At 43.9% G+C, this 17,814-nt stretch overlaps 1 protein-coding gene across 1 annotated transcript; it reads right to left on the bottom strand.

Annotated features, from left to right (window-relative positions):
• Positions 1 to 3,971: 3,971 nt before the first annotated feature.
• TRIB2 (tribbles pseudokinase 2) lies at positions 3,972 to 16,996 on the bottom strand. Its single transcript, XM_075269161.1, has 3 exons — positions 16,554 to 16,996; positions 14,229 to 14,521; positions 3,972 to 4,863 (listed from the first exon to the last, which is right to left on the bottom strand). Exons 1-3 carry the CDS (start codon positions 16,821 to 16,823, stop codon positions 4,395 to 4,397), a joined length of 1,032 nt encoding a protein of 343 aa, XP_075125262.1. The 5' UTR covers positions 16,824 to 16,996; the 3' UTR covers positions 3,972 to 4,394.
• Between the last annotated feature and the right edge of the window lie 818 nt (positions 16,997 to 17,814).

Here is a 17,814-nt window from a genome sequence, read left to right as displayed (position 1 = left end):
CGCCGCTGCGTGTCTCTTCAGCCGCATATGTGTCAGCGAGAGAGACACGCAGCGGCGAAGCGAGGAGCTGACCTGTGTCAGCTCCTCGCTTCGCCGATGCCGCCGGCTCCTGGCTTGTAGACGCGATGTGTCACATCGATGTGTCACATCGCGTTTACAAGCCAGGAGCCGGTGGCAGCGGCGAAGCGAGGAGCTGACACCTGTGTCAGCTCCTTGCTGCAGCCGCATATGTGTTCAACTCAGATCTGCGTCCTCTGGACGCAGATCTGAGTTGAAATCGGGACATACCTCCCTCCAACCGGGACCGCGGGACATGTGACCCAAATCGTGACCGCGGAAATCGGGACGGTTGGGAGGTATGCTTGATGTCCTAGAAACCTCCGCAGATAACATGTACTGAAAATGGTACATGTGATAGGCCATCAATACTAGAAACTGGATAATCCCTTTCAATAACCTATCATAGGAATTTCAAGCTGGTCATACACCTTAATTTAAAGGGCTTTTCGGTGAGTTTTTAATTGATTACCTATCCTCATGAATTGAAGAGTTGTGGGCAGTAGCGTAACTAGGAGTGGTGTGGGCCCGTGGCGAACTTTTGACATGCCCCCCCCACCCGACACCGAATACCTCGACCGACCCCCTCCTACGCATTACTGCGTGTTCTATTATGCCCCATAGCGACCCCTGCACACAGTATTATCCCCCATAGAGGCCCCTGCACACAGTATTATCCCCCATAGTGGCCCCTGCACACAGTATTATCCCCCATAGTGGCCCCTGCACACAGTATTATCCCCCATAGTGGCCCCTGCACACACTATTATCCCCCATAGTGGCCCCTGCACACACTATTATCCCCCATAGTGGCCCCTGCACACACTATTATCCCCCATAGTGGTCCCTGCACACACTATTATCCCCCATAGTGGCCCCTGCACACACTATTATCCCCCATAGTGGCCCCTGCACACAGTAATATCCCCCATAGTGGCCCCTGCACACAGTATTATCCCCCATAGTGGCCCCTGCACACAGTATTGTACCCCAATAGTGGCCCCTGCACACAGTATTATGTCCCATAGTGGCCCCTCCACACAGTATTGTACCTCATAGTGGCCCCTGTACACAGTATTATCCCCCATAGTGGCCCCTGCACACAGTATTATCCCCCATAGTGGCCCCTTCACACAGTATTGCACCTCATAGTGGCCCCTGCACACAGTATTATCCCCCATAGTGGCCCCTGTATACAGTATTATGTCCCACTGTGGACACCCATAAACAATTATTATACTCTGGGGTCTGAAAAGATATAATAATCGGAGACCCGGGGGAATAAAAACAAAAAAAGACCCCTGAGTATAATGATAGCAGCGGTAGCGGCTGTCACCGGGCCCCTAATGTCCCGGGCCCTGTGGCAGATGCCTCTGCTGCTATGGCGGTAGTTACGACACTAGTTGTGGGAGTCCCAGGTATTGGACCCCAGCAGACTAGCTGTTTGAAGAAGTAGCGGCATTCCCCAAGCGCCCTTCGGCTTCATGTGATGTGATGTTCATCGGTCCTGTGCATTACAAAGTCAGATATATGGTGTTGTGCCTGGTAGGTACTGAAGCACTCACGCAATTGCTATAGTCTCTCCAAACAGCTGATCGGCCAGGCCAGGCCTGGGTGTTAGGCCATCCATTAAAGGTCAGCAGGGGCACATCATAAGAACGAGGCTTGGTTCACATCTGCGTTCGTTATCCCGCTAGGGAAGTCGGCTTGGGGACTCTCCCAAACGGAATACCGAACGCATTAAAAAGCAGTAAGCAATGAAAGCACATGGACCCAATAGACTTTAATAGGGTCCGTGTGTTTTCCGTGCAGTGTCTGCACTTAATCAGTGCCGGCAGGACAATCAGTTCAGCTATTTGCAGTTTTGCTGATAAAGCCTGATCTGTTATCGCTCTATATAAACAAACAGATAACACTGAATCCATTGTCTACTAGCATGAGCATATTTATCTGATCTGCATAAGTGTTGCAATCCTTCTCAGACTCGTTCAGCAAGCTGGGACAGGGGTGGATACAGGAAGTGAGAAGAGGAGACTGCAGGCAGACTGCTGAAACACTGAGATGGGAAAAGCCCTTTAATTCTTAATTCGGTATCTTCTACTTGTTCGTTCTTCTGACAACGTCATGTTCTGAGCTCTGCCCATTCATTTACATAGAGATCAGTATATAGTACGGAATTTTCCAATAAAGGGATGGAAAAACGTGATGTAACTGGAACCCAACAAGGACAGTGTGGGGATACAAATCACTATCTAAACCAAATGTGTACATTCTAACGCAAACTGGAGAAAATAAAAAAAATTACAAGTATTTTAGTTAAATATGCACAATTTATTGAAGAGATTAAGACAAAAACATTAAACCAAATACATAACATTCAAAGCACCAGAGGCAGTAACACCCCACCATGCACATTTTATCACCAGTCTCTCATCTTACTAAGGATAGGAGAAATAAAATGGGTCTCATGGGCAATAGGAGGGGTCGAGAAAGTAAAAAATAAAATAAGAACCCAAAATAAATTTTTCATTCCTTCCGATTCAGCACCATCTTGAGTAATTATTACTACTCTTTTAACGATAGATACCAAAATAGAACCAAGGTCAGCTGCAGATTTGTCATTTAGAAGTCAAGAATATTAGAATATATACTGTCCTTACAAAAATAATCCAAAAGGGGGAAAAAAAAAAAAAATTTTTTTTTTTAAATCTTCCCACAGGGGCCAGGCAAACTGTTTCCCAGAATTCAAATGCCAAGTAGCTGTACACACATGCCACATACTACAATTAAGCACAAATTCAAGTAACATTTACATACTTAGAGTCTACATGTACCTACCCAAAAAACTTGACCATTTCACAAAACAGATACAAGCAGGTTAAATTGGAAACAACTGAGGTACGGGCGGGAAAAAACACAAATATTTATGCTTATATTTTATTATATAGCAATACAGAGGTGGTGAGGGTGGGAAATGCCTGTTATAGTTAATACAAGCTATAAAAAAAAAAATTACAAAAAAAAAATAAAAAAAATAAAAAGTGCCAAAATACACACAGGAAAATAAAAAGGAAGTGTTAAGTACAGCATGTAATATGTCATTGTAAGTCAACCCGTAATTTAATTGAAGTACTGGCTTAATACATCACTACTGTGACATTTTTCATGAAAAATAAATAATTCTTGACAATACAAAAGGTGCACTTAATGCATGTCCGTGCAGGGGGTGACGGGAAGGAACGGGGTGGTTGGGTGGGGGGGGGGAATGGGAGACCTTAGTGGATAGTCGTAAGCTTATAAAACTATTTCCTTTGAAATGTTATTTAAAATAAAATAAAAAAAAATCCCAAAATTGGGAAAAAAATAAAAATAAAAAATTGGGATGATTCGGGAGACAAAAAAAAAAAATTATTAGTAGGCCATCCCTTATAGCAATGGCTCTGCAGCTTATCTCATATATATATATATATATGTATACTCCTGGCTGTAAGTGCAAGGTGGCGATTTTTTTTTTGGAAGCCAGTAAAATCAAAACCCTGTTTATTTTTCCAAAGGTAATCTTGTCCGCCACGAGCGTAGCGAGAATGCATCTAGGAGTCGGAATTGTAACAGCTTCCTGTAGCCAAACCCATCCAACAGAAAACAGAACAGCTTGTTAAATGAATTACTTCCCCTTAAGGGAGCAAAGCATTAAAATGTCATTTCCTGATCGGAATATTAAGTAGTTTATAATTAGACCAAATAAGTGGAGATAAAAATAGGTTAAAAAAAAAAAAAAATAGCACCCACTTTTATGTCAGTGCATTCAACTTGCTTTATTATTTTATCTCACTGTACCAATTTGGCACAAAAAAAAAAAAAATATTAAAAAAAAAAAATTAAAAAAAAAAAAAGAAAAAAGAAAAAAAGCCAATTGTACCTTCCCTGAACAATGGCACGAGAAAAAAAAAAAAATTAACAGTGCGATGCCAGGATGTGCGTGGCAGAACATTGACAAAAAAAAATTACTATTGACAGGAGTGACAAAAGCTGCACTGGAATTGGCTTGTGCAGTCTCCTTGGCTCCGTACAGGGTGAAGCTACACTTTATCCATGCTAGTTAAAAACAGAACATAAAACACATTTATAAAATAAAAGACTAACTGTATAGCAGCCTTAATGCTACATGTGTAGAGTAGTTCCTTGCAGACTTGTCTTCTCAAAATCAAGAAGCCCAAGTGGAGCCTTTTTTACCAGCCACCATCTTGGGACAATACAGATTTTGAATACTAAGGTCCGGAAGGACTCCTTCATGTGGCCATGGTCACCTCAAGTACCGAAAAAGTAAAGTCTTGTGCTCAGTTAAAAAAAGGGTCCGTATCCTCATCCATATTGACATCAGGCACCAGTTGATCTGACACTTCCTTAGCACCATATCCTGAATTCAACGCATTGAAATCTGTGGAAAACCAAGGATGGTCCAGAATTTCTTGAGATGTGAGCCTTTCTGTTGGATCCCGACGAAGTATGCTACGTATAAGGCATTTCGCCTTAGGGGATAGGGTCTCTGGAATGTTAAACTGCCCGCGACGAATTTTGCTGAACAAGGAGCTAGGCTCAATGTCATGAAATGGGTAGCGTCCAACCAACATGGTGTAGAGCATCACGCCTAGACTCCAAACATCGGCAGCTTTGCCCGAATAGCTGCCATTTGTGTTGAGGATTTCTGGGCTCACGTAAGCTGGACAACCATGTTTGTCTGAAAGAGAGTCATCGTTTCCTGACAGAACATAGGCGTCTTCCAGGCTTTCCAATTTCACCTTAGTCCTGGAAGCAAAAACAGGGAAACAATTTAGTTCAAGACAAAGACAAAGCACTGAGTTAAAATCATCGGACATGTTTGATTTAAGCACGCCTGACCTTTCTCCTCATGTGCCACCAAGTCAGAACTCCCCTTAGATGTTTGGCCAGTCCAACCACAATTGGACTCAGGCCAGATACTAGCAAACGGAGGCCAAAAGAAAATGGAATACAATGGGTACAATTATATAATATACTAGTAGCTTACCTCGAATATCCAATAAACAAACTGTCATAAGACCTAAAAAAGGCAACAGAAGTCTGAAGATGGGCAAAACATCTTCTAAATTGAGTGGATTGACTACGGTAAAATTGAGGATTATTAATATCTAATCGGGTGGAGGGGGAATTGCTTACGAGTGACTAAATACCTATGTAGATAGATGTAGGGTCTGTCCAAATATCCATCTATACCCAAGGCACATCTTCAACATTAGTGTAGGAACCTTTCCTCTAGAAGTTGAAGAGGTCTCCAAGAGAAGTGAGACTGGAAATTGAGATTGTTAATTTGTGCCAATAACACACACTCTTCGTAAGGAACTCTAGAGGAATTTTCACGTCAAATTTCGAATCAGGAAAAATTGTTTCCTCCAAGACAAATGTTCTTCCCCTTGGAGGTTGTTTTGCTCTGGATCAACTCTACGGAATGGGTTGAAGCTATCTTTACAACCTTCCTACCAACGTTATTGGACATACTATATTAGGAGAAGACCCAAGAGGACAAAGGCAATCATGCTTAGAGGAGAAGAAAGCTAATAAGAGAGATAGCATCATGAACAAGCCACCGAGAACCTTGAGGGACCAACTGATGTCATTTTAGATAAATAAAAGCAACGAGAGCTGAAAGCTACAAAAACGTGTCTACACGTTTATTTGTGAATGTCGTCAGCACGACCTTCATGGAAGGCATCTAAAATTCCCATTTCATGGGGGGGGGGGGGGGGGATATACGAGATCAATACGATGACTGATTAGATTTTGCTTCAGTGCTGAAGTCATGAGCATGTCAAAAGAGGAAGCAATTGAGCCTATGAATGCTTCCCCATTAGCGGTGAATGAAACCGCAAAGCTTAAATCAGAGGCAGCCATGGCACTTAGAAACAGGAAATGCATCTTTGTCTCCATGGCCACAGACAGGGATCCCCCATACAAGACAAAGGCACTTTGATGGGAAATTGAATTGCTGCATTCAACGCTCTATAGACGTCTGCAGCGTAACAAAAACAACTCGATCAATTAACACTAGAAGTCCCAGACATTTTAAGCTCCCATTTGAAGCAATGGTAGAAATGTTAAATGACCCCTCTCTGGGACTTCTAGTGTTAAATTGTTAGAAAACTATTGCACAGATCAACACCTCGGCCTACGCCGCTCCCATACCGGAGACCACACTTCGAGATAAAGTTAGAATCCGACTTCTTTACCAATTAAAAAAAAAAAAAAAAAAAAAGGAGCTTTGGATAACATGGACGAGGATTACAATGAACGTCCTCTTCGAGAAACCCTTACACAAGATTTCCAAGAGGAGGGAGATTGAAGGAGGCATCTCGAAGAGAGAAATCTTTGCAGAATTATTTTCACGGATTTCCCTGCCTGTTTCCAAGGAAACCAAGACGTAGATTCCTTCTCTAGAACTAGTGCTGCACTTCTGTGGTTTTCCCTCACTGGTAATGGAAAACATTTTGTATTCAGCCTCATCTCTAAAGACCTGGTAATGCCTTTGCGTATTTTCAGCTTTCCATAATCAAACAACATTTATTACAATGACAAAGAGAAAATGGAAGGACGGGATCGCGATCAATGAAAAGCACACGAGGATAAAATGTAGCTAAGGAAAAAACATGTCCATCACATTATCAGGGGTGGGAAGTCTTCTACATGGGCCCTACATGTACTCAACTGGAGACAATGTTCACTCTTGGACCGACCCTTTATACTACCATTCATCCCCATGACAAGATGGATGGCCATTGTATACAATATATATAAAAGAGGATTGAACCACATGGTCACATCCACATCTCCTTAGGTTTCTTATTGAGCCTTGCACATGATCAAAGATGAGACTCTGGATGTAAACGTGATAGTTTCCATTCTTGGCAACCAAATCTTCTGGGGAATTATGGTTATAAATTTTACCAGGCCTGTGGGCCTGGGTCTATTCTTCGACCAGTCTTTATTTAGGAATCCTTTCTATAATGTCCATGTCCTGTTAAGTAAAGAAGCTCCTTTAAACAATTATAAAAAAAACATCCCCTTTAACGAAGTTGTACCCCATCAACTTAGTTATCCACATCAAAGGTCACAAAAGAGGTCCCACGGCTGAAGGAGGTTGAGCAATGTCAATTCAGTCAAACCCAAAGAGACCGAATTAGTGGAGCAGAGTAATCTTGCGTCCATTGCTTCAATCCAACATGTGTGGTCCAGGCCCACCAATTTCATGGCCAGCGGATACCCAACACTAACTTTTCCATATAAAAGTTGAATAAAGGTAAAATTTATTCAGAATTAAAAGGTTCCCCCATGAATAGAACTGTTTAAGTTTGTAGACCAGTAAGATATGTTGGCCAATGGATAAGACAATGACGTTCGAAATTTTCTATGGTCTGGAACTTGTCAGAAATCCAGCCATGATGTCCTTATAGTGGATTGGTTATCAAGCAGGGACGCTACATGTATGAGAAGAAAATCTTCAGACCATAGAAGGTCTTAAATTCATGGCTGCACCCATTGATAAGTGATAAAGTCAGACTGTTTCAAGAAATTCTTTAAAAAGTGCGTATGAACCCAACACAGGAACCAAATGCCTTCGATAGGGATGAATGCTGGGCGTCCGTCATCAGCGATAGGGTTACAACTATGGTGCCAAGTTCCAGCAAATCCATGATAACCCCATTGTTATCACTATACTAGACAGAGCTGCCAACACCTAAGGGTCCACATGTGTCCCCCCCACCAAGTAACGACGACACTAGTTAAAGATAATGTGTCAGACTATATAACCTAACACCACCTAAGGGGCAAGCCGAGATAAATACGGCTTAGTCAGCGACACTTAGTACTCCGGCTACCTAAAATACACATTGCAGCCACAGACAATAACTAAACCCAGGAAGGCATCCGTAAACGTAAAAAATAAAATAAACCAAGCCCAAGGAAGCAGGCGCCAGCAATAAATTTCCAGAGGTATTTGTCTCGCCCCTGGCTTGTGTCCAGACCTGACGGGAAGCGCCCAATTAACTATAGTAGGTGCGAAATTAGAACAAATGATGAACTATTCACCTTCAATAAAGAAACCGCAAGTCTACACGTGTGTAATGTTAGAAGGGATGACATCACAGACGCAACTTACTTGTTTCAGTAACACATAATAAAAAGGTATGATGATGTCAGCAGCGAGCCCGCTGTAGGAGGCAGTAGCCAGCCATATAAATATAGAAGCCGCCAGGGTCATTCCAAGGAGTTTTTCTCTTGGTGAAATGAAGCGCCATCGGGCGATTATGGGAGTCAATTGACTGTGCACGTGTTGGGTTTTGCAGAGGGATGCTCTTAGTACCAGCTCTCTGTTTGTCCTACAGATATTAGAGGGAATTTATTACGATGGACACATCTGGACGAGTAAATCCACACAAACACGGGGAGAACATACAAACTCCTTGCAGATGTTGTTCCTGGCGAGATTCAAACCCAGGACTCCAGTGCTGCAAGGCCGCAGTGCTAACCACTGAGCCACCATGTTTCTGCTCCAGGGCCAGCCATCACTGCCACTGCTCTGTTTGCATACGGTCAGCACAGTGGCTCAGTGGTTAGTACTGCAGCCTTGCAACGCTGGAGTCATAGGTTCTAATCCTGCCAAGGACAACATCTACAAGGAGTTTGTATATTCCCCCTGTGTTTGCGTGGGTTTCCCTCCAAAGACATACTAATATGGAATGGGAATTGTGAGCCCTATATGGAACAATGATTGTCAATGTCTGTAAAGCGCTGCGGAATATGATGGCGCCATATAAGCAAAATAAATAATATTGTAGTGGTGAGGTCACATAGCTAAGAATTCTGTGACTGACCACTGGGATCCCAGTGACGTAACGTTACCCCTGTAAGCAGGGTGATGGAGGGAATGGCCGTCCTGCCAGGAATGGGAGGTAATAGAAGGCCAGAAAATAACGCATTTATTCTTCCCAAATTTTATTTTATGAACCTGGACTATCCCTTTAAAGGAATTGCTCAGCCCACCACAGGAAGAGATCTATACCATATATTATTAAACATTTCAGTAACCCATTGACCCCGAGCATTATATATGATCTAATCATTGCCGCTGCCGCCATGAGAGGAGGCCACGTGGGTCAGAATGCTTGCTATGCACAGCTCAGCGTGGCCCACAAACAGAAAGCTGAGCAATGGTCAAATTCACACATTGCTCATATAGGAATGTGCTGATGGGACAGCTTCCACCATATCCTCCACGCGCTGCCAATGGCCCCCCCGCCCCTCCCAGCACAAAGCTTGTTTATTCATACACCAACATTGCAGTTTAGACTGCTGTCACAATATGACTAAATGTGGACTCAGCACATCGGACTTCATCCAGCTTGGGTAACATCTGAACTGCTGGTCATATACTCCCTGCTGCGGAGGGCACGGAATATATTGTGGCAGGGGGGTGCAGGAGCGCAATAACCCTGGAAGGCATATGAAACTTTTTGGTGATCCAAGCAGTAATGTAACAGTATACTTAGGAGAATTAAAGGGGCTCTATCATTAGATTTTGCGGTTTTTAGATAAACATATGCCTGCTGCTAATTGTTTTTGAACCCTCCCCCCCCCTTATTTGAATTACCGTTAAAACGTATATGTAAATTAGTCCTACCGTGCACAGTGGGCGTTCCATGCACCCCCGCATCATAGCTTGTTCAAGCCCTCCTCTCTTCTTTGACTTCCTCTTCCTTGCAATTCACCGCCTCCAGCCCGGTTTCAATCGAAATCTTGCGCATGCGCACGCTGGAGAGCCATTTTCCTGTGGAGAACATCGCAACCGTACTGCGCATGTGCAGCACGCTCGCGTAGTTCTCAGGGGAACTAAGCAGTAGGCTACACAAAAATGGCACAGGACCGGGCGCAACCGCGCATGCGCGAGATTTCAATCGAAACCGCCAGGCAGGAGGTGGTGAATTGCAAGGAGGAGGAAGTCAAAGAAGAGAGGAGGCCACGAACAAGCAATGACAGGCTGTCACCATCATAGCTACAAGCCCACCAGTTCTCCCCTTATAGACAAATAGCCACAAGATCCACTAATCACCTTTTAATTCCCCAAGGTACAGCGCCACTTAGTGTCATGGGTTATGCTTGGTATTGCAACTTTGTAAACTGCAGTACCAGACGCCACCATGTGTCCATCACTGCACAATCCCATTATCAAGGGGACCCAACACCAAGGTCTCAAACACCTGGGACCAAAGTGTTGCAGAGTGGTGGTCCTATAGATTCTTTTGCAGACCGACTTTCCGATTAAATTAAATGTAACGAAAAATCTTCTGCTGCAGAGTTGTCATAGGCCAGGACTTCTTGTGAGCAAGTCTGTCCAGTGTGGACGTACCCCAACTCTTTACACTGCGAACAGTCTATGCAATGTCCTATAGGAAGTCAACCAAGGAGGAGACATTTGATCTTCCTGTATATGAACAAGGCCTGGTCGGCCATTCTCCCATGACCTGCGGTGACCGATCTCATTGTTAAAGTCCCATTCAAAAAGTGTTTGTCCACAAAGGCAATGGTGACAGAGAGGCAGTATCCAGAACTGTACTCGAGCAGGAAGCTTGCACTCCGCTTCCCCGCTCAGCTGACACATCATCATATTTTATGTAACCCAGATTACATTGTATTCTTTGCTAAAGCTGATTAACAATTTCCTCGAGCCCTGTTTGTGCTCTATTCAATATGACTGAGGTCGCGGGGTTAACGCTACCAAAAGTAAATCAGCTGACTGCCATAAAGTGACAAGAAAGGCATTGTTAAAGGCAAAGGAGAGCAGTCATTAGATGGAGCTGGCTTCACACCGAGCAAGTAAAACAGAAACATTACTGCCTCAAGACAATAGTATAGACCAGCCATTACTATAGAGAAACACTAACAAAGCATCTCCTGTGAATGTCACCCAGCTTTCCACCAACCCTGAATGACAATTATACAGATTTACACAGCTTTCCCTCTCTGCATGTGTCAGTCTTCACTGTAGTTCTTGCATTCTATTCACAACCAAATGAACAAAGTGTGCATGGATTTGTTCCATTGATGTCAGTTTGGGTTGAGCTGCAATTCAATACACAACCTGATGACATGTGTGGCGCTGTTTATAGAAGAAAACAGCCCTGTTTTTCTAATCCCATAAAACCACTTTTAGGGTCGGCTACCATCCGCTGGCTTAAGTTGGTCATATCTTCATATAACCTGTAGGTCAAGGGCTCATTTGGTCAACAGCTAATCCTCCTGACATCTACACACATGCATGCTCAACTCACATCTTTGGTGGTGGCTTATGTCCCCTGAAAGCAAAAGGTTTGAGCTCAAAAATCTGGTATGCCCAATCTCCACCTTCCCTGATATCATGCAATGGGGTGAAGAGCTGGGAGACCCCCCAATTATACCCACAATATTCACCCAGGTGGCACATGTGAAGCCCTGGATATGCAAAAACCTTGCCACCCGTCATCGGATGGTCCTGTCAATGTGGCAAGATATGTGTACGACCTATAACCCATCGGTGGTTAGACGGGCTACAATCCAGGCCAAGACAGCAACACCAACGTTCAACATGATGTAGAGTAAGATCCTTGCAAGGGACATTTCTGATTGATCTGTTAGTTGCCCAGACCAAGACATGGCACCATGATTGGTCATCTCAACATCTGAAGAGTCTTGGAAGCCCAAGATTAAAAAGCATCAACAAAGCCAGACGTGGATAGTCCTAGAATAGTAATGAGAAGTCAACCGCAGTGGTCTGAATGCCTGGCTCCACAGAGTTGTCAGGCTTTGGCCCAAAACCACCACCTGTACAACAAAATCCAACAAGAACTAAGAATGTGTGTCCTTAAAACTGGTCAAGCAGATAAAACTTATTTTATCCAGCTAGGATCTGCCCCCCTACCAGTAGATTCCTTCCCCCATTGCGCTCCAACATATCCCCTATGTCTTCTAGATGTTTTGGTGGCCTTGGACTGGATTAAGCAGTCATCATGACACGATATAAACTCGGAGGGAGTCTTTCCTAGTCACGGTTCCTACACACCGAGCAATGATGTGATAGAACAAGACCATACAAGGACAGCCTGAAATTGTAGGATAAATATTATGGACTAGGAATAGTTGAAGAAATATCTAAGGGTGACGCAACAGGACACGACAAAATCTTTTGGATATACCAAGAAACAACCTTCTGAGTCGGACGGTTTAGAAAACACCTTATTAGGGAACTCTTACTAGAGCAGAGCCCATGATAAGGACCTCATCTACCGGCCATAGAGGAGAACACACAATGAGATCTCTGAGAAGACAACTCAAAACTGCATCAGAGAAATATCTTTAAGAGTTGTAGGGTGATCTTCTCCTAGAAAATATGTTGGAACCGAAGTCTCAGAGATTTTACTATGTCTCAGTTTGGAGGACCTATCACGTACATGGACAGCCAACGTATTACTATAGGCAAAGTGTAATACTTTACTTAACCTGCGGTGGTGCTGCAGGGAAATTGAACACCTGTTTCCCCATTTCCTGACCAATTACGGTTGATCACTAGGTTATCATCTTATTATCTGAGATTGTCCAAAGCAGATCATCCAATCCAACTTTAATTTGGGTCCAGCTTCTCTTGCTTATGGAGATCAGTAGCTATAACTGGAAAGAGCCACAACCGGTCACATGTGCTATTGATTGCTTCACCACTTAGCAAGCACAGCACCATATATTGTATAGTGGCTCTGCTTGGTATTGCAGCTCATCACCATTCAATTAAAACAGAGCTGCAGCATGACCATGTGGGGGGGGGGGTATGCTATACAAAATTATAGATTTTATATATATATATATATATATATATATATATATATATATATATTACATGTAATACATTATATTAATTATATATATATATATATATATATATATATATATTTTTTTTTTAATTTTTATCCCAAAAGCCATAAAATCTACTGGAGCAGTGGGATGTATAACTAGAAACAAGGTGAATATACTATTCAGGAGCTTAGGAAAGCTGGGAGAGCAGTAATGGCAGTCGTCTCTTATCATCCGGTTTTCCCCAGGCCTATACGTTTGCCTCCATGGCCTTGACTAGGATGTTTTTTTGCACGGTACGGCAATACCCTGACACAGCTAATACCCGTTCAGACATACGGGCAGAATATAATGGTACAGTGTATCATGCAGAGAATATTTAACCACAAAGGTCAAATCTTCAAACGCTACTAAATAGGCCATTACTGTAATCATTCGCTCAGGTCTGCGCGCACGCTTTATGTTCTATACACAGGGGAAAAGGAGACAAGACGGAAAATAAAATGGATTAGTCGGAAAAAGATGGCACCGGCGGGGTCTTCGCATTAGGGAGGCAATATACTTACAGATCTAGCCCTGCGTTGGCGAGGTGGCAGGGTTACGTAAAGATTTGCTCAATGCGGTCAAGTGATAGGTTGGGATATCAAACAAACTCGGCTCTGCTACATCTGGTCGTAAAATATGAAATACATTCTGCAGTTCTGAATAGAAACAATTGTCCGATACGTCAATTATAACAAATTAGTTAAAAAATAAAGTAAAATAGTCAGGTCCGGATTGCTGACGCAGGCAGAATGATTTATGTCAGGTCTGGTATACTAAGTGACCAGATGTATGGATAACCTATGGCTGATACATTTACTAAGACACATTCCATACATACCACATGTTACATATACCATATACTGCCTGTAGTGTCCTATGGGAAGCTCAAGTTACCATAAAAATAAAATTAAAGCTAAAAAAAACCCCCAAAATTACCTCTACACTATATCACCTTCTGATTGTAAGCTCTTAGGGCTAGGGCCTTGCCATGGCTATCTTGTTACTAGTGTTAGCAGGCGCCTTTGTTCTATCGTTCATCGCACTAGAAACAATGTCTCAAAGACAATAAGCTCATCCATAAATGATACATTTGGATATACGCTATCCAGGCATAGTAGAGTTGGGTCGGCTCTACCCAAAGAGTTCAACCAAACGCATTCAACTCTGCTACACCCACATATAAAAGGTAGCCTTGCATTATCCATAGGAGATCTTACCGTTCTTCATCGTTGAAGACAAATTTTCTAAGTTTGAGATCTCGCAGCACCACTCCGCCGTCGTGACAGTGCGCTACGGCCGACACGATCTGGTAGAACAGTCTGGCTGCTTCTTCCTCTTTGAGCTTTTTGCAGGTACGAACAAAAGAATGCATGTCCCCATGGCTTTTTTCAAAGAACACGTAGGCTTTAGTCTCTCCAAGAATGATCTCAGCTATTTGGTTAATGTTGCTGTGTATAGGTAGACAAAAACAGGGCGCCAAGGACTCCTGGTAGCAGCGTATATCAAAAACCTGCAGGGGGGGGATGGGGGGGCGAGAAGAGGGGAGAAACAAAAGAATTGAGACAAGAGTGGCAGCAGACAGAAGCCTCACGTGGGCTGGAAGTTCGGGAAATAAGGAACTATACGTCCTGAAACTAGCCATATGGAGCCGGCTATAGTAGCAGGTTTGCTATATACTGCTATGGAGCTGGATATACACACATGGACATAGACAGTTAGCCTGTAGACTTCATGAGTGCCACTATGTATAGGTGACAGTCAAAGCATGCTACTACGCGTTTGCAAATGAGCAAGGCTGCAATAACCTATAGGTAGCTGGTGCATTTAGGGTTAAACTGGGCCAGGTCTGGCCATAGGGTCAGAATAGAGATACAAATACATGAAAGAGGCCATAAACGATTTGATGACATGGATCAATTCTAAAGAAGCGCAAGCGCACATGTCCATATCGATATAGAGTCATACTATGGCATCTGCAGCTTTCTATAGGCCCATACTGTGCATGAGATTGTATACCGAGGCATAGAAAGAAAAACAGGGTGCCATATGGGGACACAATGTAGTAGAGACTAACCCGAACTCCGCCATGCAAGGTAAATGTACACACAATGCTTATAAAGACTATAACGGTGCCACATAGAGACACCATATGGCAGTAAACTAATATAGATAGTAAATACACCGCCATATAGGGTAAATGCATGGAAGCCATGCGGTATTCTGCACTGACAATGCAAGTCATAGGTTGACCTAAAAAGACTTTTACTCCTGTGTAACCTCATAGGCATTCCCTGAACGGGAAAGCTAAATAAACGCATTGGATAACCTTAAAACTTCCCCCCATAAAGGGGGACACACCATAAGGGTGCATGGATCCAGAAGATACAAATTGCAACATATGTTGTCAGTATTTACTAGAAGATGCAACCTAATGTGGATATGTCAGCAGAAAGTTCCCCGGGCAGGGATTCGGCTCCCAGGGCAGCTTATGCAACTCAGGGATCTGAATTTCAGCAAAGTTTAGCAGTAAAAATAAAGAATGAGCGGCATTCATAAACAGGGCGAAGCATGAGTCATTCACAAGCGGCGGCGATTACCATTAGCCTCCCCCCCCCCTATAAATACATTTACTGCCTGACAAAGTCTCCCATTCAATGGATTGCCATATTATCCTCCATAGGGAATGAGGTGGCCGTCTACGGTTCACAATTACATCATTCCAGCCGCATTGTTTATGAATGAATGGAGGAGAAGCTTTGGATGTTGCCTTTCTACAGGATGAAGGCAAACAATGAATGGAAACTGAATGACATAAGCGGAGGGAGACAAGAGTTTGCTTAGGTGGCTTCCAAATATTGCAGACACAGCAATAATGGAGAAGAAAAAAAATCTATATCAAAGGGCACCTAGTAATGCCTGCGCCTACAATGGCTCATTTGATCCAGTGCTTAGGTGCCACCAGGTACCCTCATAAAGGGGCTTTGTGTCCTCCGCGACTAGCAAATGAAAGATCAAAGCCTCTTCTCTTACCTTTGTGACTACTAAGAAGTTAGATGCACACCTGCAGGCTCCAAGGAGAACCTCAAAGCATGGCAGAAGCTTTTAGGCCAGGTGTTTGCAAGCGGTGACACTCCAGGTGTTTGGAAACTACAACTCCCAGCATGCACACTTGCTCGGAACGCTCACATGACCATAGCTTTGGCACACTGACCCACTGTTTCCTATGTGACCTGTCCTGGGCACAAAACCTATACTGATCCGGGTTCATTCATTGAAGTCTATGGGGTTTGTGAAGGACATGGACAGTGCGTCCGTGTGCAGTGCGTTCCGATTTTCACAGACCTGTACAGGGCACATGTTTGTTTGCAGGTACCCTTAGAAGTTGGAGCATGCTGAGAGTGGTAGTTTCACAAGAGCCGGAGTCCTGACCTCAATCGAGGTCACCGACGCTTCTCCATGCCAATGTAAGAATTAAAGGGGTGTAGACTAAGCAAGGGGTAGTAGTAGACCTCTTATAGTATGCAAGAAGGATGATCATGTACCTTACAGAGCAGTTCCTCTCCACTATGCAGATGCACCGCTCGAAAAACGTGGTCTCCCTCCAGAGGCTCCAACAATAAGTATTTCCCAATGCAGGAAACGCAATGCGACGAGTTGGGAGTCTCTGGGGGGCTTGGGGAGCCAAGATTGGGGCTGAAGCTCTGGCTGGGCTCTGTACACCTTATAGATGACAACTCTTCAAAATCCTGGGTCTTATTCCGAGATCTCCCATACCTTGTGATCGATATAGGGTTAGATCTTTGTATGTTCATGAGTATGAAAGAGCAGCCAAATCCAAGGCTATAGGGGGGGCTGTGCTTATTTGGGGGTGCAGAGACAATGTCAATGAAAATAGGGGGGGTTGTGCAATAGCAAAGAGGGTTTAAGTGGAAGAAAATAGCTTGATTTGGGGGGGTAAGGCTGCTAGATCCTAGCTCCTATGGAGACGGTTGAGGGATCTAGAACGTCAGGAATGGAGGGATCTAGAACGTTAGGAGTTGAGGGATCTAGAACACTGGTCCGGGTTTGTTTTTTTTTGTGCAAATCCTTTGACCTTTTCCAAAAAAAAATATATATAAAATGCAAAATCTTTACTATACAGAATTCCTTTGCAAAAATATGGATCCCAAGACAAAAATAAGAATCTTCAGATGTTGTTCCGACGCGTTTCCCGGCCACATGAGCTTCTCAGGCAGAAAGTTGCCTTGGTGTAGACTGTAGATGGCGTGTGGAGCTCGGGCAATGGATGTGTCCTGGTGCAGAATTAGCAGCAATGGGTGAAGCAGTCATGCACCAAGTGAAGCTGGCACATCAGATGGTGTGAACAATGGCCAAGGATGAGCCCTGCATTGGAAAGTTCAAGCAAGGACAGAGCAGATCGATGAGGCTTCCTGTAAAGTCCAATGGCAGCTGGGGGGCTTTGTGTCCTGGATGGGAGATGACTGCCTTGCTGCAAGCTCTCCAAGTCTGTCCAGTCTCTTCTTCTGCAGAGGTAGGAGGGAGAGGAGAAGGGATGGCTCAGGCCGATCCCTTTCAGCAAGACATCATCTTCCTCGGTGTGCAGTACGGACGTGGCCAGGAAGGTCTCTCCCTCTTGCCGGTAGTGTGTGCGCCTCTTACGCTGCCTCACTACTCAATGTCAGCGGCTCGGCTCACTTCACAAGCTGCCTGCAAGAACGGAACAATGGGAGGCGGCTCCGCCCCTTTGTGCCGGACGGCTCGCTTCTGATTGGGCAGCCGAGCTGTCAGTCAGCGGCCAGCCTT

This window comes from Leptodactylus fuscus, chromosome 3 (genome assembly GCF_031893055.1).
Source record: "Leptodactylus fuscus isolate aLepFus1 chromosome 3, aLepFus1.hap2, whole genome shotgun sequence".
In the NCBI taxonomy this organism is placed as follows: Eukaryota; Metazoa; Chordata; class Amphibia; order Anura; family Leptodactylidae; genus Leptodactylus; species Leptodactylus fuscus.
This window is presented reverse-complemented; position numbering and strand designations above follow the sequence as displayed.

Bases quoted from the DNA above. Each gene is read 5' to 3' on its own strand.
- TRIB2 (XM_075269161.1), bottom strand. From the start codon at position 16,823: ATGAACATACAAAGATCTAACCCTATATCGATCACAAGGTATGGGAGA. The intron at 14,522-16,553 runs GTACATGATCAT...CCCCCCCTGCAG, and splicing joins GAGAGGAACTGCTCTGTAAG to GTTTTTGATATACGCTGCTA. The intron at 4,864-14,228 runs GTAAGATCTCCT...TTTTGCTTCCAG, and splicing joins GTCTTCAACGATGAAGAACG to GACTAAGGTGAAATTGGAAA.